At 41.6% G+C, this 17,203-nt stretch overlaps 1 protein-coding gene across 1 annotated transcript in view; it reads right to left on the bottom strand.

The window, feature by feature from the left end:
- Positions 1-13,026: 13,026 nt before the first annotated feature.
- Positions 13,027-17,203, bottom strand: part of LOC309601520 (polycomb group RING finger protein 3-like) — a gene marked incomplete at its 3' end in the record, with an annotated part of 108,820 nt that continues 104,643 nt past the window's right edge. Inside the window, exon 11 of the mRNA XM_082334562.1 lies at positions 13,027-13,074. Coding sequence (XP_082190688.1) covers positions 13,027-13,074 — 48 coding nt within the window. The remainder of the gene's footprint in view (positions 13,075-17,203) is intronic.

Raw genomic sequence — 17,203 nt, 5'->3', positions numbered from 1 at the left:
TGAGTCAGACAACGGGACTCATTTCCGAAACAACCTCATAGACACCTGGGCCAAAGAGCATGGCATTGAGTGGGTATATCACATCCCCTATCATGCACCAGCCTCCAGGAAAATCACACGATACAATGGACTGTTAAAGACTACACTAAAAGCAATGGGTGGTGGGACATTCAAACACTGGGATACACATTTAGCAAAGGCCACCTGGTTAGTCAGCACTAGGGGATCTGCCAATCAAGCTGCCACTCCCCCATCAAACCTTTTACATACTGTAGAGGGGGATAAAGTCCCTGTAGTGCACATAAAAAATATGCTGGGGAAGACAGTCTGGGTTACTCCCGCCTCGGGCAGAGGTAAACCCATTTGTGGGATTGCTTTTGCTCAAGGACCTGGGTGCACTTGGTGGGTGATGCGGGAGGATGGGAAAGTCCGATGTGTACCTCAAGGAGACTTGATTTTGGGGGAAAATAGCCAATGAATTGAATTGCATAATGTTAGTTGCTATACAATACTGGATGTCATCACTTCTATGATTACTATATGCCATATCAACAGCATATAGTAAGAATCACCCAGATTAATGAAGAATGAACTCTGAGGAAACCAAGCAAAGTGCAGAGGTGATAGAACTAGAACTGGCTTCAGCATGCTACAGTCAAACACCACACACTACCTCTCCTGCCCAGAAAGACCGTTATGACAGATGAATCCCAAAGTCATAAACTAAATGAACTCAACAAACATTCTAGAGGGATAGCATATAGACTAAGGGAATGATACCCGTGTATTGTATCAAAGGAAAGGAAGGGGGTGGTTGTTAATGAGGATGTGTTGGATAATGTGAGATCTGGGCATGACGTAAATGTTATGGAATAAGGGGTGGATACTGTCCTGGTTTCAGCTGGGATAGAGTTAATTTTCTTCTTGTTAGCCGGTATGGGGCTGTGTTTTGGGTTTAGGATGAGAACAGTGTCGATGATACACTGATGTTTTGGTTCTTGCTAAGTAGTGCTAAGCTGTTGGTAAGTGGCGCTCACACTGGTCAAGGACTTTTCAGCTTCCCATGCTCTGCCGGGTGCACAAGAAGCTGGGAGGGGGCACAGCCAGGACAGCTGACCCAGACTGGCCAAGGGGCTATTCCATACCATGTGACGTCATGCTCAGTATATGAGCGGGGGGAGTTGGCCGGGGGAGGGGCAACGATCGCTGCTTGGGGGACGTGCTGGGCATCGGTCGGTGGGTAGTAAGCAATTGTAGAGTGTATCGCTTGCTTTGTATTACTATTGTACTATTATTACTTGGTTTTATTATTATTGTTATTATTACTATTACTACTGTTCTATTTTTATTTTACTTTAGTTATTAAACTGTTCTTATCTCAACCCACAAGTTTTCCCCTTTTGCCCTTCCGATTCTCTCCCCCATCCCACCAGTGCGGGAGTGAGCGAGTGGCTGCGTGGTGCTTAGTTGCTGGCTGGGGTTAAACCACGACATGTCCCCAGAAGGCCCTTGGCAGCAGAACCCCTGGTCTCACAATACCAACCCTATAGAGCTAGTAGCACTTGCTACTGTTGTCATATTTTAGGTAACTTTTACAGGCTTGTGAAATGGAAGGATTGTACACTTGCAGCAGTTAAGAGAAATGGGTTCAGTCTTCTGGTTAGACTGAAATGAAGTCCACAAGTTCACAAATGCATTTGATGACTAATACAGCTGGGAATGAACTTGTTTAACTGGAGATAGTGAGTGAACCTAGACCCTATGACTACAAAATGGGGGCAGTAGTGGTGTTCAAACACACAAGTGTTCTATGAAGATAAAAACACTGGCCGCTGTAAACTAGTTGGAGATTTGAGTAACAGGGATCAAGTTGGTGCCTTGGCTACAACTCAAAAAATAGAAAACACTGACTGTTCTTTCTTCTGCTACTTATGCAGGCAGAAGAGGCTAGATGAATGACTGGAAAAAGGCAAACATCGCACCTATCTTCAAGAATAGCCAGAAGGAGAATCCAAGGAAATGCAGGCCAGTCAGCCTCACCTTGATCCCTGAGCAGGTTATGGAGCAAATCCTCCTCAAAGTCATTTCCCATCACATGAAGCATGAAAGGTGATCAGGAACAGCCAGCGTGGATTTACCAAGGGCAAATCATGCCTGATCAAACTGATTGCCTTCTATGACTGACTCTGTGGAAAAGGAGAGAGAAGTAATGTTGTTTGTCTTGATTTGAGCCTTTGACGTGGCTTCCCATAGTAGCCTTATAGCCAAACTGGTGAGACATGGATTGTATTATACTTTTATATCCATTATACTCCTACTCAGACACTTAATTCAGAAGTGAAAGTGATTTAAGCTTAAGTGAATAAATGTCAATTTAATCCTGAGTAGTTGTCCACACAGGGACACTTCAAATTCACTTATCAACTTATATTGAGATATAATATGGATTTTTTTTTTCTGAATGCCTCTATCTCAAAAAACTCAGAGCTATTGTACAAAAGGAGACATTTAGCTTATAATTACTCTTTCTTATTGCAGAATATCTTAAATACTCAAGTCAGAAAGATTATAAATAGATGAAGTGCTAGCAGTTGGAATTTTTATCACATTGAATGACCTCTAGAGAAAAATAGAGTTTGTTGCTCATTAACTGCAGAGACAGGTTTATGCTTTCAGGGCTCACATGATTATTGCCAAAGCTGCTTGTGTGAGACTTTAGGAATTCCATGGGCAAGCTAAATTGCTTCTGCTCCTGTGTGTGTGGTGGTTTAAGCACCGTGCTTAGGCAACAAGAGGGGGTTTGCTCTGTTCCACCCCACAGTTCTGTTTAGATTTTCCATGATGTACAATTGAGTCTAGTTTAAAGGAATCATTTTAAGCTACCACAGAAGTAACGGCAATAAAAAATAAAAGGACAAAGAAATTATATTTCTATGCAAAAAAGAGAAAATCTGTACTACAAGTATAATATACATAAAATGATACAAAACATTAAATTGAAAAACAATTTTTACAACAGGATATTTTGCAAAGGCCACATTCATAATAAACATTGATAGTGTTGTCTTTAACCACTCGTGAAATGACATGCAAGCCATTCCTACTGCAAACCTAAAGACCTTCCTCTGGACATGACAGAGGATATGGAAAAGGCTGAGGTACCGAATACCTTCTTCACCTTGGTCTTTACTAGTAAGATTTGCCCTCAGGAATCCCAGGCCCCTGAGACCAGTGGGAAAGTCTGGATCAAGGAAGACTTACCTTTGGTGGAGGAGGATCAAGTTAGGGAACATTGAAACAGACTGGATATACCCAAGTCCATGGGACCTGATGGGATGCATCCACAAGTGCTGAGGGAGCCAGCCAATGTCATTGCAAGGCTACTCTCTATTATCTTTGAAAGGTCTTGGCAATCAGAGAAGGTTCCCGAACACTGAAAGAAAATAAATGTCACTCCTGTCTTCAAGAAGGGAAAGACAGGATCTGGGGATCTACAGGCTGGTCAGCCTCACCTCAATCCCTGGGAAGCCAATGGAGCAACTAATCCTGGAAATCACAGCCAAACATTAAGGACAAGAAGGTTACTGGGAGTAGTCAACATGGATTTAGGAAGGGAAAATCATGCTTAACCAACCTGACAGATTTCTACAGTGAGATGATTGGCTAAGGTGGATGAGGAGTGAGCAGTAGATGTTTGTTTACCTTGACTTTAGCAAGGCTTCCAACATTGTCTCCTACAACATCCTCATAGAGAAGCTGATGAAGTACAGGCTAGATAAGTAGACAGTGAGATGGACTGAAAACTGTCTCAACTGACAGACTCAAAGGGTTGTGACCAGTGGCATGAAGTCCATCTGGAAGCCAGTCACTAGTGGTGTACCCCAGGGGTCATTATTGGGGCCAATCCTGTTTAACCTCTTATTAATGATCTGGACAATGGGACTGAGTTCACCCTCAGCTAGTTTGCAGATGATACAAAACCAGAAAGAGTGGTTGATAGACCAGATGGTTGTGCTGCCATTCAGAGGGACTTGGACAAGCTGCAGAAATGGGGCAACAGGAACTTCATGAAGTTCAACAAAGGGAAGTGCCAAGCCCTGCACTTGGGGAGGAACAATCCCATGCACCAGTTTATCCTCTGCTCAGCACTGGTGAGACCACATCTGTTGTGCTGTGTCCGATCCTGAAGCTCCCCAGTACAAGGACATGGGCATACTGGAGCAAGTCCAGCAAAGGACCACAAAACTGACTAAGGAATTGGAACATCAGACATATGAGGAGAGGCCGAGAGAACTAGGACTGTTCAGCCTGGAGAAGACAAGGCTTGGGGAGGGATCTTATCAATGTGTGTTAATACCTGATGGGAGGCAGTAAAGAAGATGGAGCCAGACTCTTCTAGTAGTGCTCAGTGATGGGACAAGAGGCAATGGGCACAAATTTAAATACAAGAAATTCCACCTAAACATAAGAAAAACCTTTTTTACCATGAGGGTGATTGAACACTGCAACAGGTTGCCCAGGGAGGTTGTGGAGTTTCCATCCTCAGAGATATTCAAAACCTGACTAGACATGGTTCTGAGCAACCTCCTCTAGGTGACTGTGCTTTGAGAAGAGGGGAATTGGAATAGATGATCTCCAGCTGTCTCTTCCAACCTCAACCATTCTGTGAAGCATATGTCTTATGCTTATATACTGTATATCATTATATACTTCCTTCCAAACATGTTGGGTCACAGATGGCAGTTGTTTTAGTCTCACTATTCCAGCATGATACAGGAGTTGGAAAAAATAAAATCTGTAATTATACTACTATGAAATAGAACATTTCTAGCTCTATTTTTTTCTCGATTCCTGAAATTCACTAAAAACAGCACAGTGGGAAAAAGCAAGCTGAACCAGATGTGCCACCAACTAGTTCACAGACAGATGAACAGCAGTAGAAAGGACAGGGGAAGTGTCAGAACCACTAATAATGAGAACATGTAGGATTTATAATTTGCAGTGTTTGTTCTGGCAGTAGAATTAGTGCTAATGTTTATCCACTTTTAAATGACTATTTATAAATAAAGTGACCTTCCTCTGTTATCCCAAAAGCGGGGTCGTTCGCCCGGTGTGCAGACACCAATTAACACACAGAGCAGAGGTATTTTATTTCATGTCTGCGCAGAGATGGGTGCTAGGTGGCAGTTCCACAAAGCTAGCACACCTTCGTACAAAACTACAGCATATTTATTTTACTACATGATTAGTATAATCCCGCCTAATTTTACACTTATTGGTTAGTGATTAACATTTCGTACACTATTGGATTACTATATTAAAATTAGCCTCGCTTGCTATGCAAATTAGCACGCATGCTCCTTTCAGGTGTGGGAGGGCAAGTCTTTTCGGTCCTGAATTGAGTCGGTGGTCGTGATCTCCCCTCGCCACATTTACCTTTCACCCAGTTTCTGCAGTTTTATCAGACTTCATGTTTTTCTGGCCACCATCCAGTCTTTGGTGCCAAGATGTTCCCTTTTATCAGTCCAGTAGCTCTTCTTCAAGGGTATAGTCATTAGTTTTCCACAGTTCATTAATTAAACAAATACTCTTATATCCTTTAGCTCCTTCCCAGATTCCTTTCCCAAAGCACAGGTGGTTTGTAGTTTTACTCAGTGGAAAATTCCACTTTCTGCAGGATATCACCTCTGTTAGATCTCTCATGTCAGTATTTCAATGAACCACTCGGTGGCAATATCTGTGGCATTTATAATTGATTATACATGGCTACTACTGGTGTGAGAATTGTGTGCAAGACTTAGAACCAATCCAAAGTTCTTGACAATTCCTAACTTATTAGCAGGAAAAGAACCCTTCTACATTCCTCAATACAAAGAGCAATATAATAGTCTGTAAATTGACAATACTGTAGGAAGATGAGAACAATACTGTGGGAAGAACACCCTCTCCCAAGCCCATTGGGGACAGCTATGCCCTCTTCCTCCCCATTCAAAAAAGAGAAAAGTCAGAATTTGGGTTGGTATGCTTTTCAGTTTGACATGTGTCCAAAAGAGTGTCACGGTCCAGTCTATCCCTCTGCATCGGCATCATGAGATAAGAGCAAAACTTAAAGTAACATGTATAGGAAGGGCAAGTAATTTTTCTGGATTTCAGTAAGGCTTTTGATGCTGTCCCTCAACAGCATGCTTCTGGACAAGTTGTCCAACTGTGGAATGAGCGGGTTCACAGTGTGCTGGGTGAAGAACTGGCTGAACGGCAGGGCTCAAAGGGTTGTAGTGAATGGGGCTACATCTGGCTGGCGACCAGTCACCAGTGACGTTCCTCAGGGTTCAATGCTAGGGCCAGTTCTGTTCAATATTTTTATCAACGATCTGGATGCAGGAGTTGAATGCACCATTAGCAAGTTTGCTGATGATACTAAACTTGGAGGTGCTGTTGACTCTCTCGAGGGACAAGAGGCCTTGCAGAGGGATCTAGATAGATTGGAGCATTGGGCTATGATTAATGGGATGAAATTTAACAAGTCCAAATGACAGATTCTGCACCTGGGATGGAGTAATGCTGGGCACAAGCATAAATTGGGAGAGGAGTGGCTGGAGAGCAGCCCTGCAGAAAAAGGGATCTGGGGGTGCTGGCTGACAGCCGGCTCAATAGGAGTCAGCAGTGTGCCCTGGCAGCCAAGAGGGCAAACCGCATTCTGGGGTGCATCAAACACAGTATAACCAGCTGGTCAAAAGAGGTGGTTATCCCACTGTATTTAGCATTGGTGCAGCCAAGAGGGCAAACCGCATTCTGGGGTGCATCAAACACAGTATAACCAGCTGGTCAAAAGAGGTGGTTATCCCACTGTATTTAGCATTGGTGCAGCCTCACCTTGAGTACTGTGTGCAGTTCTGGGCCCCACAATTTAAAAAGGATCTTAAGGACCTTGAATGCATCCAGAGGAGGGCAACAAAGCTGGTGAAAGGGCTGGAAGGCATGTCCTATGAGGAGCAGCTAAGGGCTCTGGGCTTGTCTAGTTTGGAGAAAAGGAGGCTGCGGGGCGACCTCGTTGCTCTCTACAGCTTCCTGAGGAGGGGAAGTGGAGAGGGAGGTGCTGATCTCTTCTCCCTGGTATCCAGTGATAGGACGTGTGGGAATGGTTCAAAGCTGCATCAGGGGAGGTTCAGACTGGACATTAGGAAGCATTTCTTTACCGAGAGGGTGGTCAAACACTGGAACAGGCTTCCTAGACAGGTGGTCGATGCCCCATGCCTGTCAGTGTTTAAGAGGCATTTGGACAATGCCCTTAATAACATGCTTTAACTTTTGGTCAGCCCTGAAGTGGTCAGGCAGTTGGACTGGATGGTCGTTGTAGGTCCCTTCCAACTGAAATAGTCTATTCTATTCTATTCTAAGTATATTTATACTCACAAATACATGAAAATGGTAAAGTACCTATTTCCTGTCCCCCCAACAGAAGACGTTAATTAACTGATATGCAATTATGGCCACACGTTTGGCAAAGACGTTTCAGTATCATATGTCACAAAGTACTCCTTTGGGCCATGCCAACATCTCAGCTGAGTAAGATGGGAATAAAGATTGATTACAAAACCATGTATGTCATTCTTGTTCCAGTCACACCGTGTTTGTTTAAGCACATAAAGAACTAGCTTGCATAATATAGTACAGGGCAGGGGGGGAGAGGGGAATGGAATGGAACAACTACCACCAGCCTGGCAGGATTTCACTTAGCTTTTTTACTTTTATTAACAAGCATATAATATTATTTGGCAAAACACTGGATACAAGCATCACTATTGTAAAATCAAAACATTAAGCAATAATCCCAAAAGGCTTCTTCAGACCAAAACTAGCCACCAATAGTACAAAAATCACACAGGAAACAGTATAAAAAAGTAATCTCTCAAGTGAAACCAAATCAAAAATATGATCTTACACTGTGATAGTTTCAGTATCTTTATTATGCCACATATTGAGGACAAAGGCTTAGTGATTATACTGGTTTATTGTCCTTTAACTTAATTTAATGTTGTTGCAGAAAAAGAACAAACTCTTTTTGTCCAATTAAATTACTTGGATAAAAGAACTTTATTAAACCAATGCTTTTTAAGTTAAAAGATACAGAAACATCAGTCCATCCTTCAAAAATTAGGACTCCATCTTGCAGACACACATTTAAGCAATTTTGTCCACATGAATGATTCCACTGCTCTCAGTGGAACCATCTAGGTTAGTAATAAAGTTACCACTGTAAGAGTTTGCAGAATTGGCCTTTTAGCCCCTATCTTGCAATCTGACCTCAGCAGATCATGGTGGCTTCAAAAGGTTTCCAAGAAGCCTTGAGGATCCACTCAAGTGGCTCAAACAAGAACAGAGTTTTAAATTTGTGTATAGGCATATCAAACTCCATTGTAAAAATATGACTGTTGGCTTCCCACAAAAGGCAGGTACCTAGAGAGTGTCTATACATGATTACAGATTTTGATGAAAGCAGACATTAAAGTATTTTTCCATGCTGATGTTAGGCACCTTAATGCTCTCTCTGCACCTTTAAAAGAGACAGAAGTCAATACCTCTCAGTCATAGTTAAGTGAATCTTATGCAAAGATTCTAGTATGTATGACATTTTTTCTTGTTATTTACTTCAGGCAGAAAAACTGAAGCATAGATTGTATTAACATCTCTGGTGAAATGTCCAAACTGAATCAATTACCTGAGGAAATACAGAAACTAGATTTTTCTGTAAAATTCAGCCTTATGTACTAAATACATTTCTTAAGTACTGCTGAGAAAACGCATTTATTAAGATTAATGTGTTATTGTACAGACTAGTTGGCTCTTTCCGATTATACTTAATTCAATGGTAAAATTCATATAATTGAAAAATAGGCTAGCTGTATAGTTCCATTTACCATCTAGTAGGAAAAAAAGTGAATCTCCTAAGACTAATTAATGCTGTTATAACAACAATAGAGCCAGATAAGCTTTCAAAGGCTCATAGTCTACTGAAAAAAACCAGTACCATCATAAATGTAGTCTCATTTTTGCAGTCCCACATTCTCAGAGGTAACAGTGGTGTGTATATTATTGCACAACCAATAAAAATAAATATCCTTGGGTTACATGACCCGCAAAGAAACCAGACATAACAATGGCACAAACCAATTTTGGATAGGCTGCATCTTTTGCATATTACTTCCACAATTCATATTGAAGTTTCTTGATAGATCATCCATTTAAAAATATTGCTGATGGGTAGTTCTTGCACTTAAAGATTTTACAAGCCCATAAAATTCCAAACTTCATTCTTAAAAAAAACCCAAAAAAACCACAAATGAAAACCCCAAGCAAAAACCCACTGAATGTATATATGAAAATCCTCATCTATGTTGCTTTTCAATTTAGAAGTAGATGCTACATTTACAGTTTAAATATATGCCTTATAAATGCATGTTTCTGACCCATTGCACAAAAGAATAAGCAAAGCTCTTTAGCTATACATAGCAAAGACATACAAATAAGAGCCATTCAAACCTAATATAACAGGAAGAAGCTGTTAAAACTTTTTACAGTTTTATATGCCTGCAAATAAAGCTGGACCTTTGAAACAAAAAGTACTCTAATGATAAAATAAAACAGAATGCTTAATATAATAAATAATTTTTGTAAAGTTAATTTTTCCAAACTCCCAAATCTTATTTAAATTCAATATTATATATTTTCTGTGAATTACCTATTTTTAATGAAAACTATATCTAGTGAGACTCTGAGCCTGGGATAATTTAGTCTCATTGCTGCTGAGGATAATGCTACAAGATACCTTTTTACGGCAATTATTTACCAGTGTAAGTGGCTGTAAAAATTACTTCATAGTAATGCTGTCTTCATTAAGATCAAAATAAATTAATCATGACCTCATCAGGATTCAAGAAATATCTATACTGAGCCCAACTTTCAGATTTAAAAGTTAAAAAAAAAAAGGAGAGAGAGAAGTCAGTATTGTTTTAGCCAATATAATCTTGACATTAAATCAACTGTTTCTTAAGCTTCAAAGAAGTAAACCAGAACTTTGACTCCAAGACTTGCCTCTGACTTGAATTCAGTTGTAGTCTAGTCTTCCTATAAAGCTAGAAAGCAAAAAAATGGTGCAGACACCATCCCATCCCTCCCCATGGGAAATAGTTTTTGTAATGAAGATATCTGTTGTGACATGATGTGAACAATAGGGTTGTGGTTGGGGTTTTTTGTTTGTTTTGCTTTTAAAAGCACTGCTGAGGCTTTATCAGGTTAAACACATTACAAAAGCAGTTATAATTATGAGCAACCACCAGCTATAGGTGTTAACACTGGCTACAGATGTGTACCTATATAAACAGATTTAAATATATTGATATAGCACCATAACAAATTTGAGTGATTCCAAATGTAGTTACAAACTTGCAAACATATATTCTATACCATAGACTGTTAGAGCAAGATTTAGAACTGAATGGCAGAGAGCTTTCTGAATTTACGTTTGTAACTGCTAACCTCTCTCAGTTGTAGCGCTACACAGGGAAACACTAAAATCCCAATAAACTTCAACAGCACTGCATCAACATCTGATCTTGCAATAACGTTCCACAGTGTACATATACTGAGGTAGACCAATCACAAATATATTTATTAAACCCTTAGACTGTAGCTGAACAATGAATTAGGCATTTACATGGTCTATAGGCTTGAGCTCCATGTCTGTGTCAGGTACATTAGGGGTGCATGGAAGATGGGTGTTTATAGCCATATTTGCACTCTCTGGAGGCCTCACCAACTGGAACCAGCCCCTGATTTACACTGGGAAGTATACAATGATAGCCACATGAAGAGCTCCAGAAAGGCCTATTATGTTAACTTACATATACATCCATATCACCTGCATTCACTATTCTGTGAAAAACTACCAAAAAAAGAGACTAATTAGATCTCATCTGTCCTCTTCTGTCACTTCTATTAATGCTAAAAACAGATAAAAGCTAAATTGTAGGTAAGCGAGTCCAGAAACAGTACAGCAAAAACAGAGCAAACTTCTAATTCCATCACACACACATTCTCTAAGCCTTGACATAAAGAAGTCCTGTCTAACCCAGGTGTTCAAATGTAGTGGTCTCACATCATCATTTGCAGAGATGGCAGTACTCCAGTGGCCTTACTGTGGCTCTCTTGACCATCCCCATAGTTCAGTAGACTTTTTCTTTCTCTTTGCATTTCTTTCAATTTCTTCACCATTCACCATCTATGGCCATAAATGAAAACAAGGGGCCCATTTCCAAAGACAAACAAGTGAACTTAGAGCTTCCCTCTGGCAACAGCAGAACTAGGAAAAGAAGAACTGAAAAGTTCAATTAAGAAAACCATGGGAGATGCGCAGAACAATGTGGTGCTTGGAAAACTCAAGAAGAGGCAGTAGGATTTAGAATACTTGAATAAGCCTCTTATGGGATCAACCTCCTATTATCAAGTAATGTTAAGCAATTCTTTCTTGCAAAGTAGGGGAGCACAGCTGGAAGAAGCAGGACAGTGCTAACAGGCATACTGATTTTCCTAGCCATTGACATTTTATGAAAGAATAAAGTGTTTGATATAACTGCCATTTTCAGCTGACAGGAAAACTCAAAGAGTTAAAAATTATTGGCAGCCTCCAGCTGCCAATAATACTGCTTATCAGTTACTTAAGACTCCATGTCAGACACACTCACATCCATGCTATATGTAATGCTATGCAGCATACAGCTTGCAGAAGTCACTTTCAACTACTACCACATTTTTATGAAGCTGACTATTTTAAAAAGCCTTCCAATCAGTGTAGTCAACACTGCTAAGCACTACTGAAGGTGGATTCTTTAAGGTGCGCGCATGTCTGTACACAGACACACATACACATATGGTAGTTTGCATCTCTCAGGGCTTGACACAAGCAAAATTATCAGTTAAGGCCAGACAGTGCCCCTGTAATCTAATCTGACATCAAAGATAAATAGTAATTGAGCTATAAACAGCTATGGTTTCATATAGAAAACAGTAAAAGAAACACAGGATTGGTTTGCAGTTAACTGAAGAATTTTTAGCTAGTGAAATGGAAACTTGTGCAACATCAACAAAAGGTGCCCAACAGCCATAGTTTTAACAGCTAATGAAATAGCAAATACTCCCTAAAGTAAAATTTTATTTTTGCAAGCCCCAATTATATGACATATTTGCTTTAAAACAATTTCTTAAGTTCAGCACTTATGAGTATTTGTTATGATCGGATGTAATTTATGCCATGGCAAAATATTAAGGCATATTTAAAAAAATCAAGTGAACTAATTTCAAATCAACATGCAAAGGGGGGATATTAAAACATTACTGAAATACAAAATAAAGAACAAACATCATTGTGCAAAACTAATGAAGTAATTGGATCTCCAGGCTTTTAGGAAGTTTTTTATGCAGCATAATAAATATCACCAGTCACTGTATCATTAGGTATGTTCAGTTCTCTATAGAATGGCTTGATTAAAGCTGACATAATTGGGCATACTACATAAAACTAGAACACCTCAGAAAAACATACTGAAACAAGTTGTAAAGTTTAAAGACAAAAAAATAAGTAAATGTAGTGATTTTGGTGTTAAAAGCAACATTTTAAATCTCTCCCACACCATTTTAACTTATTTTTGTGTAACTACAAATAGATGAATCAGGCTGAGCTCCATGGAACTGTGAAGTGTTTTCACTACCTGTAAACTCAGTGCTGGTAGAATCCTGTTGAGCTGTGATTTATTTCATTTGTACAAAAATAAATATATATATATATATTTTTTTTTGTCCAAAAATCTATGCAGCACATCCCTAGAAATATTCAGGGCAGTCTGCTATAGAAGCACTACAGTCTTCCAAAATGATTCTGCTGGTTTGTGTCACATGAGAGTTAAGTGCTGCACTAAGGTGCCAGATGATAGTCTCTGCAAAAAAACTGTCCAGAAGGACAATAAAGTTCTCCTACAGCAAGTCCATTTTGGGTCTGTAATGTAGCAGTAGAGGTGCTTTCTGCAAGACAGAATCATCAGACAGGTTAAAGGGCAAAACCAAAATTAATTAATATACTTTATAAATAAAATTTATCTATTTCATAAATTAAAGCTTAGAGAGACTATCAGAGTAGCTATATTCCAAAATTTCACCAAGATACCCCACCTACAGAGCCCCCCCCCCCCAAAGAATCCTTCTATTTTTGTCTCAGTAATTGATCATCCTAAGAGTAGCTAACTAACACTGGCCATCTAGAATAGAACCTGTTCCCAGCAGGAGCCAGTTGCAGACCCTTGGGGAAGGGCATAAGAACAGGGCAAGTAAATAGCAATAGCCTCCAGAATGCTCCCCAATCTCAAACAATTCAGGAATTTCCTAAGCCAGATGTAGAGCCTTGTATTAATAGTCCTCTCCCAATAATTCTTCTGTGAATTTACCCATTGCTTTAAAAATAAAAAAAACAACACTATGTAAACTTTTAACATCTACAACATTCTGCAGTACAGAGTTCTATAGTTCAAGCTTACACAACATAAAAAATGGTCATAAAAGCCTCTTCCGCATGAGTTTGTGTGAATTGGCTCTTTAGGTACTTATGTGCATGGATGGAGCAATAGTTACCTGAAAAGAGCAGGCCAAAGAGAGGAAAAGTACATGCTGAGAATCACAGGTTGGAAGGTCATTTGGTCCAACCCCCTGCTCAAGCACAGTCACCTAGAGCCAGTTGCCCAGGAGCATGTCCAGATGGCTTTTGAATATCTCTGAGGAGGGAGACTCCACAACATCCCTGGACAACCCCTTCCAGTGCTCGGTCACCCTCACAGTGAAAAAATGTTTCCGGATTCTCAGACAGAACCTCCTGTGTTTCAGCTTGTGCCCATTGCCTCTTGTCCTGTCACTGAGCACCACCGAAAAGAGCCTGGCTCCATCTTCTTTGCACCCTCCCTTCAGGTATTTATATACATTGATGAGACCCTCCCCCCCCCCCCCCCCCCGAGCCTTCTCTAAGTCCCAGCTCTCTCAGCCTTTCCTCATAGGAGAGATACTCCAGTCCCTTAATCATCTTCGTGGCCCTTCGTTGGACTCTCTCCAGTATGTCCATGTCTCCCTTGTACTGAGGAGCCCAGAACTGGACACTGTACTCCAGGTGTGGCCTGACCAGTGCTGAGTAGAGGGGAAGGATCACCTCCCTCCACCTGCTGGCAATACTTTGCCTGATGCATCCCAGGATACCGTTTGCCCTCTTTGTGGCAAGGGTACATTGCTGGATCTTGTTCAACCTGGTATCCACCAGGACCCCAGGTCCTTTTCTGCCAAGCTGCTTTCCAGCTGGGTGACCCCAAGCATGTACTGGTGCATGGGGTTGTTCTTCCCCAGGAGCAGGATTTTGCCTTTCCCCTTGTTGAACTTCATGAGGCTCTTCATGAACTTCTTGAACTTCATGAAGATAGTGTGTGAAAGTCTCCCAAGGACCAATAAGCTCCTGAAACTAGCAGTCCTGTTGAACCCACAAGACATGATAAACACAGAACACTAAAGGTCTGTTTAAGGCCAAGGCCGTGAGCAAACACTGGCATTAATAATGGGTTGCACAACTCAGACCACATCCAGGAAAGTGGTGGCTGCTATATGTAGATGAAAACTATAGGATTATATATACCCCTGAATAGACAAGGGACCACTGAGGGACTTTCTGAACAGCTACCTGAAAGCCACTAGCATGTCAGTATGACACTCTTACTTCTTAGTAAATAGATGAGGTTGGCCTCCTTACTGTTGCTCCAATCCAATAATTACAAGCACGTGTGTGCAAGTGAATTATGTTATCTATTCACACAGTACAATTACTTATCTACTGGATGGAGTTAGTTTTCTTCATAGCAGCTCTTATGGTGCTATGTTTTGGATTTGTGACCAAAACAGCATTGATAACACACCCATGTTTTAGTTATTGCTGAACAGTGCTTGGATAGCATCGAGGCCTTCTGTTTCTCACACTGCCCCATCAGTGAGTAGGCTGGGGGTGCACAAGAAGTTGGGAGAGGACTCAATAAAAGCTGTGGGAAAGAAGGAGGAAGGAGGGGATGTTTGGACCATTATGCATAAGGATGCCCTGCTTTCCTGGAAATGGCTAAACAGCTGCCTGCCTACAGGAAGTAGTGAATGAATTCCTTATTTTGCTCTGCTTGCACACACAGCTTTGCTTTACCCATTAAACTGCCTTTATCTCAACCCACAAGTTTTCTTACTTTTACCCTTCTGATTCTCTCTCCCATCCTGCTGGGAGGGAGCAAGCAAGTGGCTGAGTGATGCCTAGCTGCCTACTGGGGTTAAACCACAACACGCAGAATTCTTCCAAGCAGGTCCCTGAACAGACCAAAGCCTGCTCTCCTGGAGTCCAGGGATGTGATCCTGCCATTTACCTTGTTCCTTTCTTTCAACACAGACCCTGGCTGCCCCCTCCCTCATTGTAGCTGCAGATTCAGGCTCTTGTATCTCTAGGGTCTCCGAGAAAATCCTATCGATCTCCTTTTCATCACTTTTGATGCTATGCAGTCTGCTCACCTCCTCCCTGCAGCCCCTTTACTTCACAACAGAGATTCTCCATCAACATACATCTTCTGCAGACAAGGACACCATCTCCCCCTACTCCAGCCTTAGCAAGAAGCCCCAGGCACTCCTTGCAGCTGAAGGCCTGGAGAGATGCATCTTCCTCTGGAGCTCACTGAGTCAAAACCTCTGATATTCCAGGGGTAGTTGCTCTAGTTAGTGCTGGGGACCATGCCCCAAAGCACATCATTACTGTTGCTGAGCACACATAAACTACCCTCAGCAGAGTTTCTAGTCAATTTCTGCATACCTTACCATAACAAATGTTATGTCTGCTCACTACTTCTATTAGTGCTAGGCCCAGCAGTTATATAGACCTCTCCCTAGCACCTGCTGAAAGTGTGATTGACCATTCCTAATCAGGAGTCAGCTGGAACAAAAGCTTAAAGCACCCTTTGATCAAGAACAACTGACAGAGCTCATTAGCTGCTGCTAGACCTTGCTAGAATCAGTCTCATGTAGCTATCCTTTCCCAGCAACATCAGGCACCCTGAAGTTCCTCAAGGGGTTCCTAGGAGTCCCCTGATGATCTCAGAAGTTGTTCCCATTCCCAGAAAATCTAGATGATCTAAAAGCAAAGCCCAGAAACCACTGTGCAAACTGCTGCATCTGTTGGATGCTTCTGTTAGCTGCACTAAGCCAGGAGAAGATGGAGAATGTTTTATGAACAAATGTGGGGTTTCTCAAACATTGTCAGGACATGATATCTATCATGTACTGACCACTCTGTACCTGATGGGGTACAAGTAGTTCCAGCTCCCCTGGCAGAAATAAGGATGAATCAGGTTCCTTGAACAGTGGATCATAGAATCATAGAATGCTTTGGGATGGAAGGGACCTTTAAAGGTCATCTAGTCCATCCCCCCTGCAATGGGCAGGGACATCTACAACTAGATCAGGTTGCTCAGAGCCCCATCCAGCCTGGCCTTGAATGTTTCCAAGGATGGGGCATCTACCACCTCTCTGGGCAACCTGTTCCAGTGTTTCACTACCCTCATTGTAAAATTTCTTCCTTATCTGTAGTCTGAATCTACCCTCTTTTAGTTTAAAACCCTTGCCCCTTGTCCTATCGCTATTGGCCCTGCTAAAAAGTCTGTCCCCATCTTTCTTATAAGCCCCTTTAAGTACTGAAAGGCCACAATAAGGTCTCCCTGGAGCCTTCTCTTCTCCAGGCTGAACAACCCCAACTCTCTCAGCCTGTCCTCATAGCAGAGGTGTTCCATGCCTCTGATAATTTTTGTGGCCCTCCTCTGGACCCGCTCCAACAGGTCCATGTCCTTCCTGTACTGAGGACCCCAGAGCTGGATGCAGTACTCCAGGTGGGGTCTCACCAGAGCAGAGTAGAGGGGCAGAATCACCTCCCTCGCCCTGCTGGCCACGCTTCTTTTGATGCAGCCCAGGATATGGTTGGCTTTCTGGGCTGCGAGAGCACATTGCCGGCTCATGGCCAGCTTTTCTTCTACCAGTACCCCCAAGTCCTTCTCCTCAGGGCTGCTCTCAATCCCTTCATCCCCCAGCCTGTACTGATACTGGGGAT

The sequence above is a fragment of the Platalea leucorodia genome (genome assembly GCF_965183815.1).
Source record: "Platalea leucorodia genome assembly, chromosome: W".
In the NCBI taxonomy this organism is placed as follows: domain Eukaryota; kingdom Metazoa; phylum Chordata; class Aves; order Pelecaniformes; family Threskiornithidae; genus Platalea; species Platalea leucorodia.
Note: the sequence above shows the minus strand (reverse complement) of the source record. Positions and strands in the feature narration are given on the sequence as shown.